This window comes from Podarcis muralis, chromosome 14, assembly GCF_964188315.1.
Source record: "Podarcis muralis chromosome 14, rPodMur119.hap1.1, whole genome shotgun sequence".
NCBI classification, from domain to species: domain Eukaryota; kingdom Metazoa; phylum Chordata; class Lepidosauria; order Squamata; family Lacertidae; genus Podarcis; species Podarcis muralis.
In genome coordinates, this window is record NC_135668.1 from 39,321,709 (window position 1) to 39,336,905 (window position 15,197).

Genomic DNA, 15,197 nt, shown 5'->3' on the forward strand with positions numbered 1-15,197 from the left:
TAATACAGGTAAAGTAGAAATAATGACAGAAAATGCAGCATGTCTTCCATGAATGGTACTGTGTACACCACCCTAAAAGAATGGCAGCATGGCATTCTTCCTTGCCACATCATTGCTACTTTATCATGGTGCTTCCCAGAGACTTCCAGTTCTGTATTGTAGTGCCAAGCCAAGAGGAAGGGAAGCATGCCAGTGGACTGGGAACAGAATATAATGCACAGAGCTGGGCTGGTACTGCTGCTTTTTCTTAGAAATATTAAGTCCCCCTTTGTGGCAGTTACCCCTGCCATTGGGAAGAGAGAAGTGCTACAGTTACCTCTATAAGGTGATGCTCCACCCTTAGCAACCAAAGCAACTGGTACCATGGGAAGAAGACATGGAGCTTAGCATTAATTGATAAACTGAACTGATTATGCCCAGCTGCATAACAGTAAATATTGTGAGGCTTTTCAAAAGACTAGGACCCTTTATCCCTTTTGTGGGGAAAAATATTAGTGCTGTTCTGTGAATTCTTGCACAAGAGCTAGCAGAAGACTTCTCACAGAGCTATTCCACAAGGGGTTGTGTTTAGTATAGTATAGTAAAGTATAGTATAGTATGTGAGCATATGTATGTGTGTGTGCGCGCGAGCGCACACACACACACACATGCTATAATATATCAAAGAGTAAATAAGAAATATACAGGCTGTACTGTGTAACTTCTAAGTGGTCTATAAAGCAGTCTTCAGGTGAGCTTGTGCAAATAATTAATGTTTTTTCCACTCTCATTAATTAATTCACATCAATAATCTCTCCCTCCACCTCAGGCTCAAAAAGCATTCTCACCCTTCAGCCTCCTGTCCAATGGAGATCATCTCCCTGGCATCCTTCTGTTGCCCAGATTGGAAATCAAACAGAGTGACTGTGTCCATTTCAATGTCATAGAAACAGATCTTGGAGTCAAGACTCCCATCAGCCTACAGAAGTATAAATAAGAGAAGTTGAACAGGAAAAGACAGCCTAATTGTCTCATTCTAGTCACTATGGTTCATAAAACTGAAGATTAATAAAAAAAACAATCTGGGATGGAAGAAACAGAGCAAGAAGAAAGAAATTTACAAAGCAGTCAAGATGGTTCTCTAGGTGTTCTCAGACTTGGTCAAGTAGTTCCTCAAATCACATTGATTCTTGAATTACCATTGTTTTAAGGTGCATAATGCACAAATTTATTTGATTTGATTTACCCATTATAATATATGCTTGTGATATGTGTGTGTGCATATCTATCTATTTAACTAGACAGTGGAGTTTATTTGAAAAGTCAAACCCATTTTAACACCAGCTTTTGGTTTCTGCCTGTACCTCCAGCATCTACAGAACTGGCGGAGTTGAAGAAATAATCCAAAGAAACATTGTACTTTGCAATCCAGAATGGCATGGCATGGGAGAAATCTATTCTATAACATTCTGGACTCCATGTAGAAGCTTGCACTGAAATCACACTAGTTTGAAGTATGGAACCTGTAGCTGTTTGTCCTGCAGTGTGATACTGGCAATCTAGTGCAGATGGCTGCATTTTGGTAAAGTTGGTTCAGATGTGGTGCCAAGTCATGGCTGAGTGTTATGTGAATTAACTTTTGTGTTTGCCTGCTCCCTCAATCCCTTGTGTGTTCCATTTCTCCTGGTTTAGTGTTAGTCCTGGTTTGCAGGCAAATAGAATAGAATAGAATAGAATAGAATAGAATAGATTCTTTATTGTCATTACACAAGTGCAACATTGCACAAGTGCAACGAAATTGGATGCCATCCCTTAAAACAACAAAAGCAAAACAACAACAACAACCAAACAAACCACATTCCAGCCACACCCACACCAACACCCATCAAACTCCCAGGTCACACTATCGAGTTACAGCATTCAAAAAGGCCACAGCTCTTGGATAGAAACTGTTTTTCAGTCTATTTGTCTTTGACTTGATGTTTCTATATCTCCTGCCAGAAGGCAGTAGTGCAAACAGACTGTGTCCCGGGTGAGATGAATCCTGCAGGATGTTATTTGCTTTCCTAAGACAACGGGAAATCATGGTTTCCCAATAAATCAGCTGAGAAATCAGAACACGAATGCACATAGGTAGTTCACAGAGCATCAAGCTATGGCTTGAACGCAGTCTGTAATAAACTGATCACAGATTTGTCCCAACAAGAGATTCATCGTTGGCCTAGCCATTCCATGCCCCATTCAGGTTTTAGTCATAGGCAAGGGACAGTCCAGACTCACCTTGTTGATGAGGATGCTAACTTTGTTGCCACTTGCGTTACACTTTACAGATGCAATCCCACTAGCGCCTGGAACCAGATCACCCAGGGCCTTGCTACTCGAGTGTGCTTTTGCCTCCCTGTGGGGAAGATGAGGCAGTTAGGGCAGTCTGCTCAACAAGAGCAAGCTCTTCACCAAAATTATGGGAATATGTGCATCATAATAAAATCCTCCTAGTAATCCAATTTGGTCTTAAGATAGCTGCTTTTTTGGTAACCACAAGAGTCATTTCTGGCTCATTTGTGAGTCATTTCATATATTAATTTCTCACACGACCCTCGCTTCTTTGTAAGAAGCCAGCGTGTATCCTCATGTGCAATGACTTTTTTTTGCCCTGCACACACAGAGAAAAGTTCGCTGAGGCTAACTGCAAGTTCCCATTGTGCCAATACTTGGCAAAACATATAACGTGCATTTATGAGAAGCATTGGCATATGTCCCATTCTCCTACAAAGCAATGATATCCACATGGTAAGTAATCTTTGAGGAGCAATCCAGAGTGAGGAAGAAAATGGCTCATTATGCTATTAGTCAATACCATACCAGATGGAATTACAAGTTCTTTCCTTCCCACACAAACTCTGCATGCCTGCTCTATGCTAGCAAGCGCACCCATGTCAACTTCTGCACTACAAGTATAAAAGAGATAGCACAGAACACACCAAAAAGTATGTGACAGAACCAGTACTGTGCCTGACATACCTTAGAAGTTTCAAAAACTTCAATATCTACAAAAGTTCTACATGTTGAATCATGAAAAGAAATTATATTTGAGCCATATTTTAATACAAACAGAATGATCATGATCATGATCATGTCTGAAGCCTCTTGCAAATTCTGAGTCAGTACAGGTCATCTCTGCTACACAATTGTACTTCTTAAGAAATTCAGTTTATATTCATTACATAAATCTATAAAACAGCAAAAATCTACCCCTCATATTTTAATGTCAAGAATAATGTTTCAATGAACCTTAAATTTAAAAAGGAACCAAAAGTTATATAATCAAGTTCCATTAATTGTTTATTTGTACCTGCGAGAAAGATCAAAGATTTTAAAGTGAGCCAGGTCTGTTCCCACAGTCAAGAAATTTCCACAGACACTCAGGAGGCATGGATTCCCTTCAGATTCAGAGAACACCAGCAGCTGCTTTACAGTGCCCTAGCAGAGAAAAGGCAGTGAGAGATTTTACTTTCTTGGGCTCCATGATCACTGCAGATGGTGACAGCAGTCACAAAATTAAAAGACGCCTGCTCCTTGGGAGAAAGGCGATGGCAAACCTAGACAGCATCTTAAAAAGCAGAGACATCACCTTGCCAACAAAGGTCCGTATAGTTAAAGCCATGGTTTTCCCAGTAGTGATGTATGGAAGTGAGAGCTGGACCATAAAGAAGGCTGATCGCCGAAGAATTGATGCTTTTGAATTATGGTGCTGGAGGAGACTCTTGAGAGTCCCATGGACTGCAAGAAGATCAAACGTATCCATTCTTAAGGAAATCAGCCCTGAGTGGTCACTGGAAGGACAGATCATGAAGCTGAGGCTCCAATACTTTGGCCACCTCAGGAGAAGAGAAGACTCCCTGGAAAAGACCCTGATGTTGGGAAAGATTGAGGGCACAAGGAGAAGGGGACGACAGAGGACGAGATGGTTGGACAGTGTTCTCGAAGCCACAAACATGAGTCTGACCAACTGCGGGAGGCAGTGGAAGACAGGAGTGCCTGGTGTGCTCTGGTCCATGGGGTCACGAAGAGTCGGACACGACTAAACGACTAAACAACAACAACAACAGCAGCAGAGAAAAAGAGCAGCAATTTTAAAACCATCACTTTCCTTTCATTGATAGATTACCAGAAAAGACCATTTTGACTCATTACCAAGTAGACCCACAGCACCATATCTAACAAAGACATCAAAATGTTTGAAAAGAAAAATTACCCTCCACAACTGTCCAGTTCTACCAATCTGAAACTTTAACATCACATATTAACTGTAGGATCTATCTATCTAAATATTTGGGGTCACAGTTTCCAAAATAGATGTCTGAATGTTATGTGTCATCAGCACACACACTCACAGGAAAGGAACAACAAATTATGAAGTATTCCACTGTCCCAGCATGGGAGTCTGGCACTTAACTTCTTCCGGTACAGTAGGGATGGGGAAGCTGACGCCTTTAAGATGTCACTGAACTACAACTCCCTTACATTTTATTTATTCGAGTTATATCCTGCCCTTCCTCCTAATGGAGCCCTGACCACTGGCCATGCCTGTTGTGATAGATGGGAATTGGAGTCCAAGAAAATTTGGAGGTTTCCTACCTCCGTTCTACAGGGAACCATAGCACACAAATGAAATTAAATTGGGGGGGGGGGGGAGACAGGAAAAATTAGATAGTTCTTCCCCTCAATGTATTTTCTCCAATTGAGGAAAAATGGGAGGGGAAAGTGCATGTTGGATAGGGCAGAGATCAAGGGGAAAGGCCATTTTTAATTAATTTTCGTGGTCCTCTCTGTCTCTACACAGGATTAGGCTGTCAAGTGCGCCTTTCTGATCTAATCATCACCACTTTTATGTAAGCAGGTTTGGCAGGAAGAATAAACAATGACATTACTGTTAACTGGCCTGATTGTATTGGTAAGACTGCCTTTGGTGCTGCTATCAAATGTTGCCCTGCCACCCTTCTTCATGAGGCAGCCACCTGCAATCATCCTCACATAAAAATTGGCATGCTTACCTGCCAGGTGCGAACTTGAACACGATTTGGCTCAACTGTGTAAAGATTTTCTTCATGCATAGCCAGCACGGGGGAATCACAAGGGAAAGAACCTGGAACCACATAAGAGAGAACTTCTCCATTACAATCACAACCTATTGAAAGGAACAGTTAAGAGTTCCATCCAGATGGTCCATAAAATATGTGTAATTTCCAATTAATCATCATCACATTCTTCCATCAATCAGTGTAGCACTCAGCAAAATTATCACTACTTTTCCCCTACCTTGTCTTTCATGGATTAATTTTATCCAAGATCAAATGTAAAAATGTAAATAAGGCTATATTTTTAAGTACAGCAAACTGCACTACAGAAAGTCTTTCCAGATACTTCCTCGGCACCATATTAAATAAGGCTCCTAAGGTAGCATGGGCGGGAAAGAATATTGGATTTTACTGCACCTACTTGACTTCAATACTATTCAGAGTTTATAAAACATACAATGCCTGCTTTTTAACCGGATCCAATAAAAAGAGCACCAGGGACGCAGCCTCCTGAACATAGTGAATTCATGTGCTCAGTCTTTGGTAATTATATTCTGCATACTTTTATGACTCTGCTGACTCTCTAGGCCACCATTTATATTGTGCAAACTGGTAATAAATAAAAGAAGACTAATATATATAATATATAATATATAATATATAATATATAATATATAATATATAATATATAATATATATAAAAGAAGAAGAGGTACTGAGTCTGGATGTGGGAAATCTCCACTCATCACTAAGTAGTCTTGGAAAAAGCACTACTTTCCAGCACAGCCTATATCACAAGGCAAAAAACCCCCCAACAAACACCATAGAGGAAGGATGGATTGTAAATATATATACATACATACATATATACATACATACATACTTTGGCTGTATAAACATCCTCAGGGTACTATGCATCCAACATCTACACTCACAAGTTACTCTGAAGTCCCTTCATCTTACCTGAATTTCGTGCAGTGGCAGCTGAGAGTTCGAAGATAGCAACTTGCTTTCCATTCCAGAATGCTACAGCGTCCTAAGGTTTGCCACAGAATTTTTAAAAAATGCATCTTAAAACTTGTGCTTTGCAAACAGAAAATACATAAGACCAGTTTTTGCTAAATGCTACCACCCTTTACTACTAGCAACCCAGGACTAATTTATCAATAAATTGCAGTGTTATGGCAATTAATTTGTTTGAATGGCAGGCCTATTTTCTATTACATATATTTTGTTCTATAAGCAATGGAAATTCAGGAGATGACTCTATGGGGAATTAAAACCAGAATTTTTTCTAAAAAGAATATTTCATGGAAGATTCTTATACTATTATGAGAGAGAGATGGGGGGGGGGAGTTTTATACCAGATTAATCTGACAGTAAATATGTAAAATGAATACAAATGAGCTTCTTCAGACTAAGACAGTAAGAAAGCAGTGAAGGTGTTCTGCGTCTTGTTGCTAGGAAAGGATGTTACACCCATACAGACAAGATTTTGCTCTGAACTGCTAGACTTGTTTAGATGTCATGAAACAGCAGCAAAGATTCAAATCCACTCCCCTCTGCACCCATGTAAATATTTATGTTAACATCAGGGGGCTAGGAAAACCCTATGGTAATTTTCCTCCCTACAGGCAACAGCAGGAGGAGGTTGGGATTTGGAGGGTGGAAAAGCCTTGCTATAGCAGTTGACTGTCATATGTTCCTTCTCTCTTGAGGAAAACCTTGTAATTTTGTTTTTGCACAAAAGATGATAACAGAGTGCTGTCTGCACCTATATGAACTTGCCAAACAGCTGAGATGATAATTAGAGTCCCTCCTCCAGGTATCCTTGCTTGCAGAATTATCAGAGTAGCTACCAAAGAGAGGGCCTTTCCTGGGCTTCTAACCCAACTGTGGGAACCCCAAGGAAGGTCTGCCTGAAACATTTGTAGTTATCCTTTAGGTCTGTCCTTTCTACTCTAAGTTTTGGTAGTTCACTCTGGTGGCTTCATCTCATGTATTGTGTTTTTGTTTAGTTGTACTTGCCTGCACAGTACAGTGGTGCCTCCCTAGACGAAAAGAATCCGTTCCGCGAGTCTCTTCGTCTTGCGGTTTTTTCGTCTTGCGAAGCAAGCCCATTAGCGGCTTAGCGGATTAGCGCTATTAGCGGCTTAGCGGGCTTAGCGGATCAGCTGATAAGCGGCTTAGCGGCTTAGCGGATCAGCTGTTAAGCGGCTTAGCGGATCAGCTGATAAGCGGCTTAGCGGATCAGCTGATAAGCGGCTTAGCGATCAGCTGTTAAGCGGCTTAGCGGATCAGCTGTTAAGCGGCTTAGCGGATCAGCTGTTAAGTGGCTTAGCGGATCAGCTGTTAAGCGGCTTAGCGGCTTGGGAAAAAGGGGGGGAGGGGAAAAACCCTGCAGGAACTCGCAAGACATTTTCGTCTTGCGAAGCAAGCCCATATGAAATTCGTTTTGCGAAGCACCTCCAAAACGGAAAACCCTTTCGTCTAGCGGGTTTTCCGTCTTGCGAGGCATTCGTCTTGCGGGGCACCACTGTATGTGCTTTACTGGTTGCTGCATCCATTATCACTGCTGCTCGGCATCCATTTTTTAAAAATAAACAAACAACATATTTTCCATCCCCCCACAAAGAACCCCAACCTGACAAGAAAATCTATTGGCAGTGATGCAAGTTACCTTAGTGCAACACACTCCATTGACGTGCATGTCGATGCGAAGGTTGTCAGTCATTCCTGTGCTGAATGAGGTAATGTTGAATAGGTTTGGCGAAATTTGCACCACTGCCACTTGCTGGTGAAAGTGTGACAACATTGCCTGTTCATTAAGGATTGCTACAGAGCTGCCTGTGTTTACAGCCAACAAATTTTTTTTGGATCCCCACTAGAGACAATATGAAGAAAGAGAGATTAAGCACAACAAGTAACTCATTTTAAATTCGAAAATTAACACAATGCATTTGAACTACAGCATTAGATTCTAAAAAAAGCATGAGCAAAAAGCGAATACCACTTACATTATTTCTTTTTTAAAATGTTAACTCAGTGAAGTTCAAAATTCTATAGCAGTTTTCATGCTTGTGGATTTGGAATGGAATGGGAATTGGCTTCTGGGCCAGGCCCAGGATCACCTAACCAACTGGAAACACTGATACAAGAAGAGCCTGTCCTGCCACTACCCCTCTGGCCCACCCAAGGATGTCACATGGCCCTTCTTTGACTTAGGGGATTCCTGAGTGAAGTCCTAGCACAATTGCAGTCTCCTCTGCTTCATGAGAGTCAATGGGTGCTAAAGCAGGTTGGACCCCTTTAAATCAAGAGGCCCCTCTCAACAAAAGAAGAGCTAGCTATTGAGATAGAGCTGTAGTTCCTATTTAAAGCTTGGTCTGAGAATGACTGCTGCTGAAGCAACATCTGTACCCATGGAGTCATTTTTTTAAAATGTTTGATCTTTTATCATGTTTTTAATATTCTGTTGGGAGCTGCCCAGAGTGGCTGGGGAAACCCAGCCAGGTGGACGAGGTATAAATAATAAACAAACAAATTAACTCATGGCCCTCTAGACATCCTACTCCCATCAGTGCCAGACAGCATAGTCAATGTTCAGGGATGATGGGAGTCGTAGTTCAGAAACATCTGGAGAGACACAGGTTCCCCGCTATCTAGTAGTATGGAGGGACTCTCTTTTACAGCTCATACTCAAGGCAGCATGACTGGGCAAGACTGGTTAATACTGTAACTTCTGATATGACAGAGTGTATAGAAATTTTGAAAGCAGTTCCCAAATTGTTTTAATTTTACCTCTGAATGATGTGACTTCTACAGCTTACAAAACTCCTCTTATGTGGAAGGCTATATCCAATGGAATTTTGATGAAAAACTAGTTGTCAGCTCATGAAATCTTGTCAGATACAAAAATTTGTCATGGTTTTGTCCTCTGTGAAATAATTTTTAAAGACAGTTGGGGAGGACTGGGAAATGTACAGATGTTTCCTTTTGCAAGTGATTCAGGAACCATGAGTCAAGTGAAACCAATGTGCCAAATAGATCGGGAGGGGAAACCAGCAAGATTCATAAAAGTTACAGAAATCAGAGGCACACATCTGCTCAATGAGAGTCCAGCCCTACACTACTATAATTGGACATGCAATCAAATATATGCATACCTACTTAAAATAGGGGTTGGGAAAGAAGAGCAAGGAGGAAGGGTGGCAGCAACCTGTTTCAGGCAGTTTAATCTGTGCACCAAACCTGCTTACTGTTGAACGCATCCTCCATGGTACACACTATTACACCTAAATAAACAAAAAAAGTAGAAAGGAATATATTCACTGCTTTACCTGCATTTGAATTATATTCCCCTCAAGCTCAGTAGGTGCTTGAAGCTTCCAGCTGTCCTTGGCTTCCTGTGAGCAAGTGCTTTGGGCAGGGGATGCCACTTTCCTCCACATAGCTATCTTCCCTCTGTCAGTGCCAGCTGATAGGAGACCTGCAAAATATACCACACTCTTCTGATCAGGTCAACACCATCATCATTTATATTGGACTATATAAAACCCAACAATCTATCATGCTCTAGTCTAAGCAATCAAGTCTGTATAACACAACTTGCGTTTGGGAAGGGATGGGAACCCTGTGGCTCTCAAGAGGTTGTTGGATTATGACTCCCATCATCCTGTTCATGCTGTCTGACACTGATGGGAGTTGTGAGTTCCAACAACACCTGGGGGGGGGCACAAGTTCCCCACCGCCATGTAAACCTTTGCCTAGTGTATGCACTGTAAGAAGAATCCCCAAGAAAAGTAATCAGCTTTTCTCTACAGATGTGGCAATGGCAAGGAAGCTAGCAATGAGTTGTAAAAATGAAAGGTGTATATAGAGGAGCTAGACAAGGACAACAGGGTAATAAAGTCCTAGAGTGAGACGTGGGGTGATGAAAAGAGGAAAGGATTGAGGGAGATATCGGAAGGAGGTAGAGCTTAGAGGAAAAAGGTAGGAGAAGTAGAGAAACCGGAAGAAAGGATTTCAGTTTTAACATTGAAGGAGACAAGAGTGGCAGCCACACATAATACTAAGCTAGCCAAATTTGATTTAGTAAGTCATACACTGTACAAATAACTTGAATCTGTATGCAGGACTAAGAACACTCCATAGCTCTTGGTAAAACTTGAATGTTTGGCAAACAGCACAAATGCTGTCTCCAACAGTGGCTTGGGATGTTAGGGGGAAATTGATCAGTGAAGTGTATTAAAATTATCTGTACCTCCTACTGCCTTTCAGTTCTCCCCACTGCTCAGCACCTATCTCTGGCTTCTTTGCCAGCCTGGCCATATATTTCTTCCAGATTCTGACCAGCATTCAGTGTCCAAATGGCACAAAATAAAGTTTAATGGTAGCAGTAATGTACTGCTGCCCTGTCACCTGCACCGAGCCTTTAGAAGTGGAAGGCCAAGGAATAATCTATGTGTGAAGGCGCGTGTCCTACCTAATACCTGTTAAAATTCCTCTTACAATTCATATGTTTATTTTCCAAGCTCCTTCATTCTGTTAGGGATTATTATTCCAGTAGCACAGTTCTCCAGTCACATTTATACTACATATAAGCAAGTTACATTTAAATTTCATAGCAATTTCAATAGATACTTTCAACCAAGCAGAGTGTAATTGAATGAATACCATGGGACTGCAAATTTGAATAACTGGGTCATCAGAAGTCAATGAAAGAAGTTCTTCCTCACCTTTAGCATTGCAAAAGGAAACACAGTTGAGGCACTCTCCTATTTCAAACCCAAGCTGCTCATCCAGATCCAGTACATAGTTCTCACCTTTCTCCAAGTCCCAGAACCTACAGAGAAAGTACAGAGGAGGGTAGATAAGAAGTCACCTTGTCAACAAGCTGGCCACAGGCACAGATTCTTCCCTCAGCTTTTCTCCCCCTCATTTGCCTTTTTGGTGTAGCTTCTGCTCTTTTGTAGCAACCTTTACGCACAATGAAGTCCTCCTTGTCTCACTGCTCCAGGGAAGTAACAGCTAATGGTAGAACACACTATAATGGCATACTGTGCCTTATCCTGGATTGCTATGCCTTATCCTGGGACTCTCCACATTTGGCGGGGCGGGGGGCTAATGCAATTCTCACCATCCTTATCCATTGCCATGGCGTGTCAGAGACCAGGCTGAGGAGTACAACTCTGATGAGGAATGGTCGGAGCCTACCCTTACCCCTGCTCATGGCCAGGATCCTGCAACTCCACAGGAGCAGTGGAGGAGTGTTGATTTGGAACAGTGGTTTGCTGAGGGTCACAGTTTGGAAGATAATAGTTGGGCAGAACAGTAATAAGAAGAAAGGGAAGAGAGTGAGATAGCAGACTCTCTCTCACTGGAAGAAGTCTCAGTCCCAAGGCTAGGAGATTAGATAAGGTGGCTTCGCAAAAGGCTCAATGGCTGAGAAATTAGGTTGCTAGGAGACGAGAGGATGGAAGTGACTAGAGGGAAGTGGGAGGAACCTTAATTAGGAGCACCTGCACTCTGAGAAGAGTGGCTTGTTCTTTTGCTGCATTCATTAAGCATTTCTGTTACTGGTAAGAGACTGCTTTCTCTTTGTACTGCTTATCTACGGGCCAAGGGGGGAGGAAGCCAAGCTCCCAAAGCCTGACATGGTGACTGGAGCTGATGGGAATTGTAATCCAACATCTGGAGTGCACCAGGTTGGGAGGTCTGCTATAATCCTTTGAACAACAACACTACACAGCATTTTCATAGCACATTCCAAATGTTCGAAGGCCTTCACATACATTCTCCCAGTAACCCTTATGACAAATTCACAAGCTAGAACAGCATTATTATTCACATATTTGGGGGCAGAGGTTGAAGCTAAGAGGCTTTCCTAAAGCCATCTAGCAAGTGTGTGGCATAGGCAAGATTTGTTGAGTCTGCAGCTCACATTCTTATTGGCCCTCAATATGGCGACCCTTTAAAATGGGGGCAAATGGTTCACAATCAGGCTAAAGACACTGTTCAATGAAATTTATATGAAAAATGACATACTATCTAAACAGCAACACAGCCCACAACCTGGTACTAAGCCAAGCCCCCCTTGCCAGTTTTCTTACCTAAGAACTGTTTCACCTGTTGCTGCTATAAGAAGGCTACGGTCAATCAAAATGATATCAGCGGAATGACCCATTCTTCCACTCAGCTTCACCTGATAATAAGTTATGCAAGGAGACAGTATTGAAAACACAAGATACTCTCTTTGTATTACTTGGCAGCAATGGGTTTGGGGTGGAATCATGGCAAATAATGAGGTTACTTCTCAGATAGCTCATGTTTTTAAGGCTTGAATGTATGTTTTTAGGTATCAGTGTCGGCTTGCTTACAGTTGTCAGATGATTGTACAAGAAAGAATCTTACAGTGCTGTAAAAACTAACAAATTTATTACAGGATGCATCTGACAAAGTAGACTCTAGTTCACAAAAACATATGCAGCAATAAGTATCTTTAGTCCTCATGGAACCACAAGACTTTGTTTTTCCTGTGACAGATTAAGACAGCTATTATCTTCATAACAATCCTTCCTATGAAAGTCAGCAATTGCTGTCATTTCACAACTACGGGTATAAGGGTGAGAAAAACCCTGCCCAAATCACACAGAGCTTCCTTGTAAGCAGATGATTCCTCATTTGCTTCACTGTCAGGGACAGTTCTACACTTGCAGAAGCAAGTGGGGACATCCTCCTGTTGCTCCAATTTAGGGTAAGTGTTTCGTTGACAGCTACACACTGAACGTTTTATGGTGTCTTAATATGGAGTTGGACCATTGGTCCCAATTAGGCCAATGTCTTCTCTGACTGGTAGCAGCTCAGTCTAACAGGGGTCTTTCCTAGCCCTGCTACCCCACCAAGGAGCATTCTTCATGTAAAACATTCACCGTACTACTAAGTGTCCTCTCTTAAAGTTCATGGCCAGCTGAAATACATGGCTCCAACCTAGTGCAGTGTAGCTCAGCGGACTCACTGTTTTAAGCAAGAATGTTCAAATGCTCAACTAGCTTCTGGAATCCTGATTTCCACAATGTACAATAAGTTGCCTTCAAGATTCTTTTGTGCAGCCTGCAGACTAGTCAGAAAACCAAAGAATCAATTTTCTCTTTTAAATGATGTTAATCATACAGCCCACGGTGCCTACCTTCAAGACCTCCTCTGCTTCTCCTTCAAGAGAAATTTTGTGAAGAGATAAGAGGAGAGTCTCCGTTATTACTACCAATATATCTTTTTCCATGAAAAGCAGCTTTTGGACTGAACTCTCTGTGGTCAATGCCTGGCTTGTTTTCCCCCTCTCGTTCACATAATGCACAGTTCCTGCAATGAAATCAAGGTTGTTTCATTCTTGTACATTATAATATTACTACAGCTTAAATAAAAAGTAATCAAGCTTATTTTGCTCAGTATCCATATTGCCACAGACTTATAATACAGTACTGTATTACAAAACAGGCTTCTCCCTTGGTTTTAGTATAGCCAGGTCATTTCAAGAGAACACTAAGTAAGTCCTAACAGATATTGACTATTGCAAGTTCTTGAAATGCATCACACCAATTTACCAGAATGGAGGATAGGGGGGGGGGGCAACAACAGTACAATAGGAATTGCTTTTCTGTGCTGGTCAAGATCCAAAGCTCTTAAAGCAGGCTAGCACTGCTTTAGCATTAATGCCACCTGTCTTTTTCCTACCTGTATAATCTACTTTGCTATGCTTGCAAGCAAAAGAAAAGTAGAAAAGGTACCCAATAATGCCTACTGTTTGGGAAAGTGTGAACCATTATTATGTTCTTGCCAAACATTATTATAAGGCACTTGTCAAAGGTTGGTTCATGCATTACACAAAGGGAAATCAGAATTTATTATCAAGTGAACAACAGGGAGCTATAACCATTCACATCTTCCTGTAGGATACACATATCTACAAAAACATTTCTATCCACAGCTTACTACAATTTTATTTTATTTTATTTTATTTTACAAATGTACAGCTAAGGAATTTTAAGGGCATATCTAAAATGTATTACTATTACTACTATTGGGGGTTTTTCATCCTAAGGACCTGGGTGGGTTATAATAGTTAAACATAATGCTTAAAACAGTTTAAAAGCATATGTGTTCCTCATATGTTAACTGCTTTAGTTAAGGTATCTGAAGAAGTGTGCATGCACACAAAAGCTTATACCCAGAACAAACCTAGTTGGTCTCTAAGGTGCTACTGGACATTTTTTTAATTTTTTAATTTATTTTGACTGCTTTAGTTAAGGAATATCAAAGCACCTTGCAAACAGGTTTTAAAAGAACCATGTACGTCAGGAAATTGTTATTTTTTAAAATATTTGTTTACTTCTTCACAATTTGACACCAGAAAGGGTTCTGAAGCTAAATGGTTCTTGAAAAGGATTAAAAAGAAATCTCAAAATAAACAAAGGGAACAACTATACTTTTTGTACCCTTAACACAACAACCCAGAGAAAACATTTACAAGCAAAATTCTAAATGCAAAGTAATTCCCAGTATTGATGGCCAGTTCTTACAACTACAGAGTGCCCCCCCCTTGCATAAAGCTCCTATAGAGAGATTTAAAGCTTTTAATCAGAGATCTAAAAAACAAAAAACAAAAAAAGGCAATTAAAATGACTGAAAAGCCTAGGTGAGTGGAGCACCATTGTAAAAGCTTTAATTTGATTAGGATTCCAGGACTTTCAGGCTTGGTTTGTTTGAAAGTTCTAAGTGGCCAGGATACTGCAATACAAAGTGCTGAATATCGTTATGCAAGACCACCCACTGTTTCAAGATCCTTTATTAGTATAGAGGTATGGGCTGTTTGGGGCTTTTCATTGCCCTGTAGATAAAGCTTTCACTGCAGAACCACACAAAGGCTCACCTGGAAAGTTTACAAGAGCTGTGCTAATATGAGGACAAAACTTATATAGGGTCTGAAAGCAAAAGGCAGCAAAAAATTAATGCACCATAAAGAGATGGTAGGATAGTGTTGAAATTGGTATTTCTCACTTTCAATATCAACAGCGTAAATGGTGGGAGACCAACATGTAGATTTTAGAGAAGTGAAATAGCTCTCCCTTACCCCCCAAGAGG

General features: G+C 41.0%; 1 protein-coding gene across 3 annotated transcripts in view; it reads right to left on the reverse strand.

The window, feature by feature from the left end:
• Positions 1-15,197, reverse strand: part of IFT140 (intraflagellar transport 140) — an 87,784-nt gene that overhangs the window by 65,096 nt on the left and 7,491 nt on the right. For all 3 annotated transcript variants that reach the window (XM_028706287.2, XM_028706286.2, XM_077918472.1), the window contains exons 6-15: positions 13,246-13,418; positions 12,170-12,261; positions 10,796-10,902; positions 9,398-9,546; positions 7,738-7,941; positions 6,021-6,093; positions 5,034-5,125; positions 3,332-3,459; positions 2,260-2,377; positions 828-958 (exon numbers count right to left, since the gene is read on the reverse strand). In XM_028706287.2, coding sequence (XP_028562120.2) covers positions 828-958; positions 2,260-2,377; positions 3,332-3,459; positions 5,034-5,125; positions 6,021-6,093; positions 7,738-7,941; positions 9,398-9,546; positions 10,796-10,902; positions 12,170-12,261; positions 13,246-13,418 — 1,267 coding nt within the window. The remainder of the gene's footprint in view (positions 1-827; positions 959-2,259; positions 2,378-3,331; positions 3,460-5,033; positions 5,126-6,020; positions 6,094-7,737; positions 7,942-9,397; positions 9,547-10,795; positions 10,903-12,169; positions 12,262-13,245; positions 13,419-15,197) is intronic.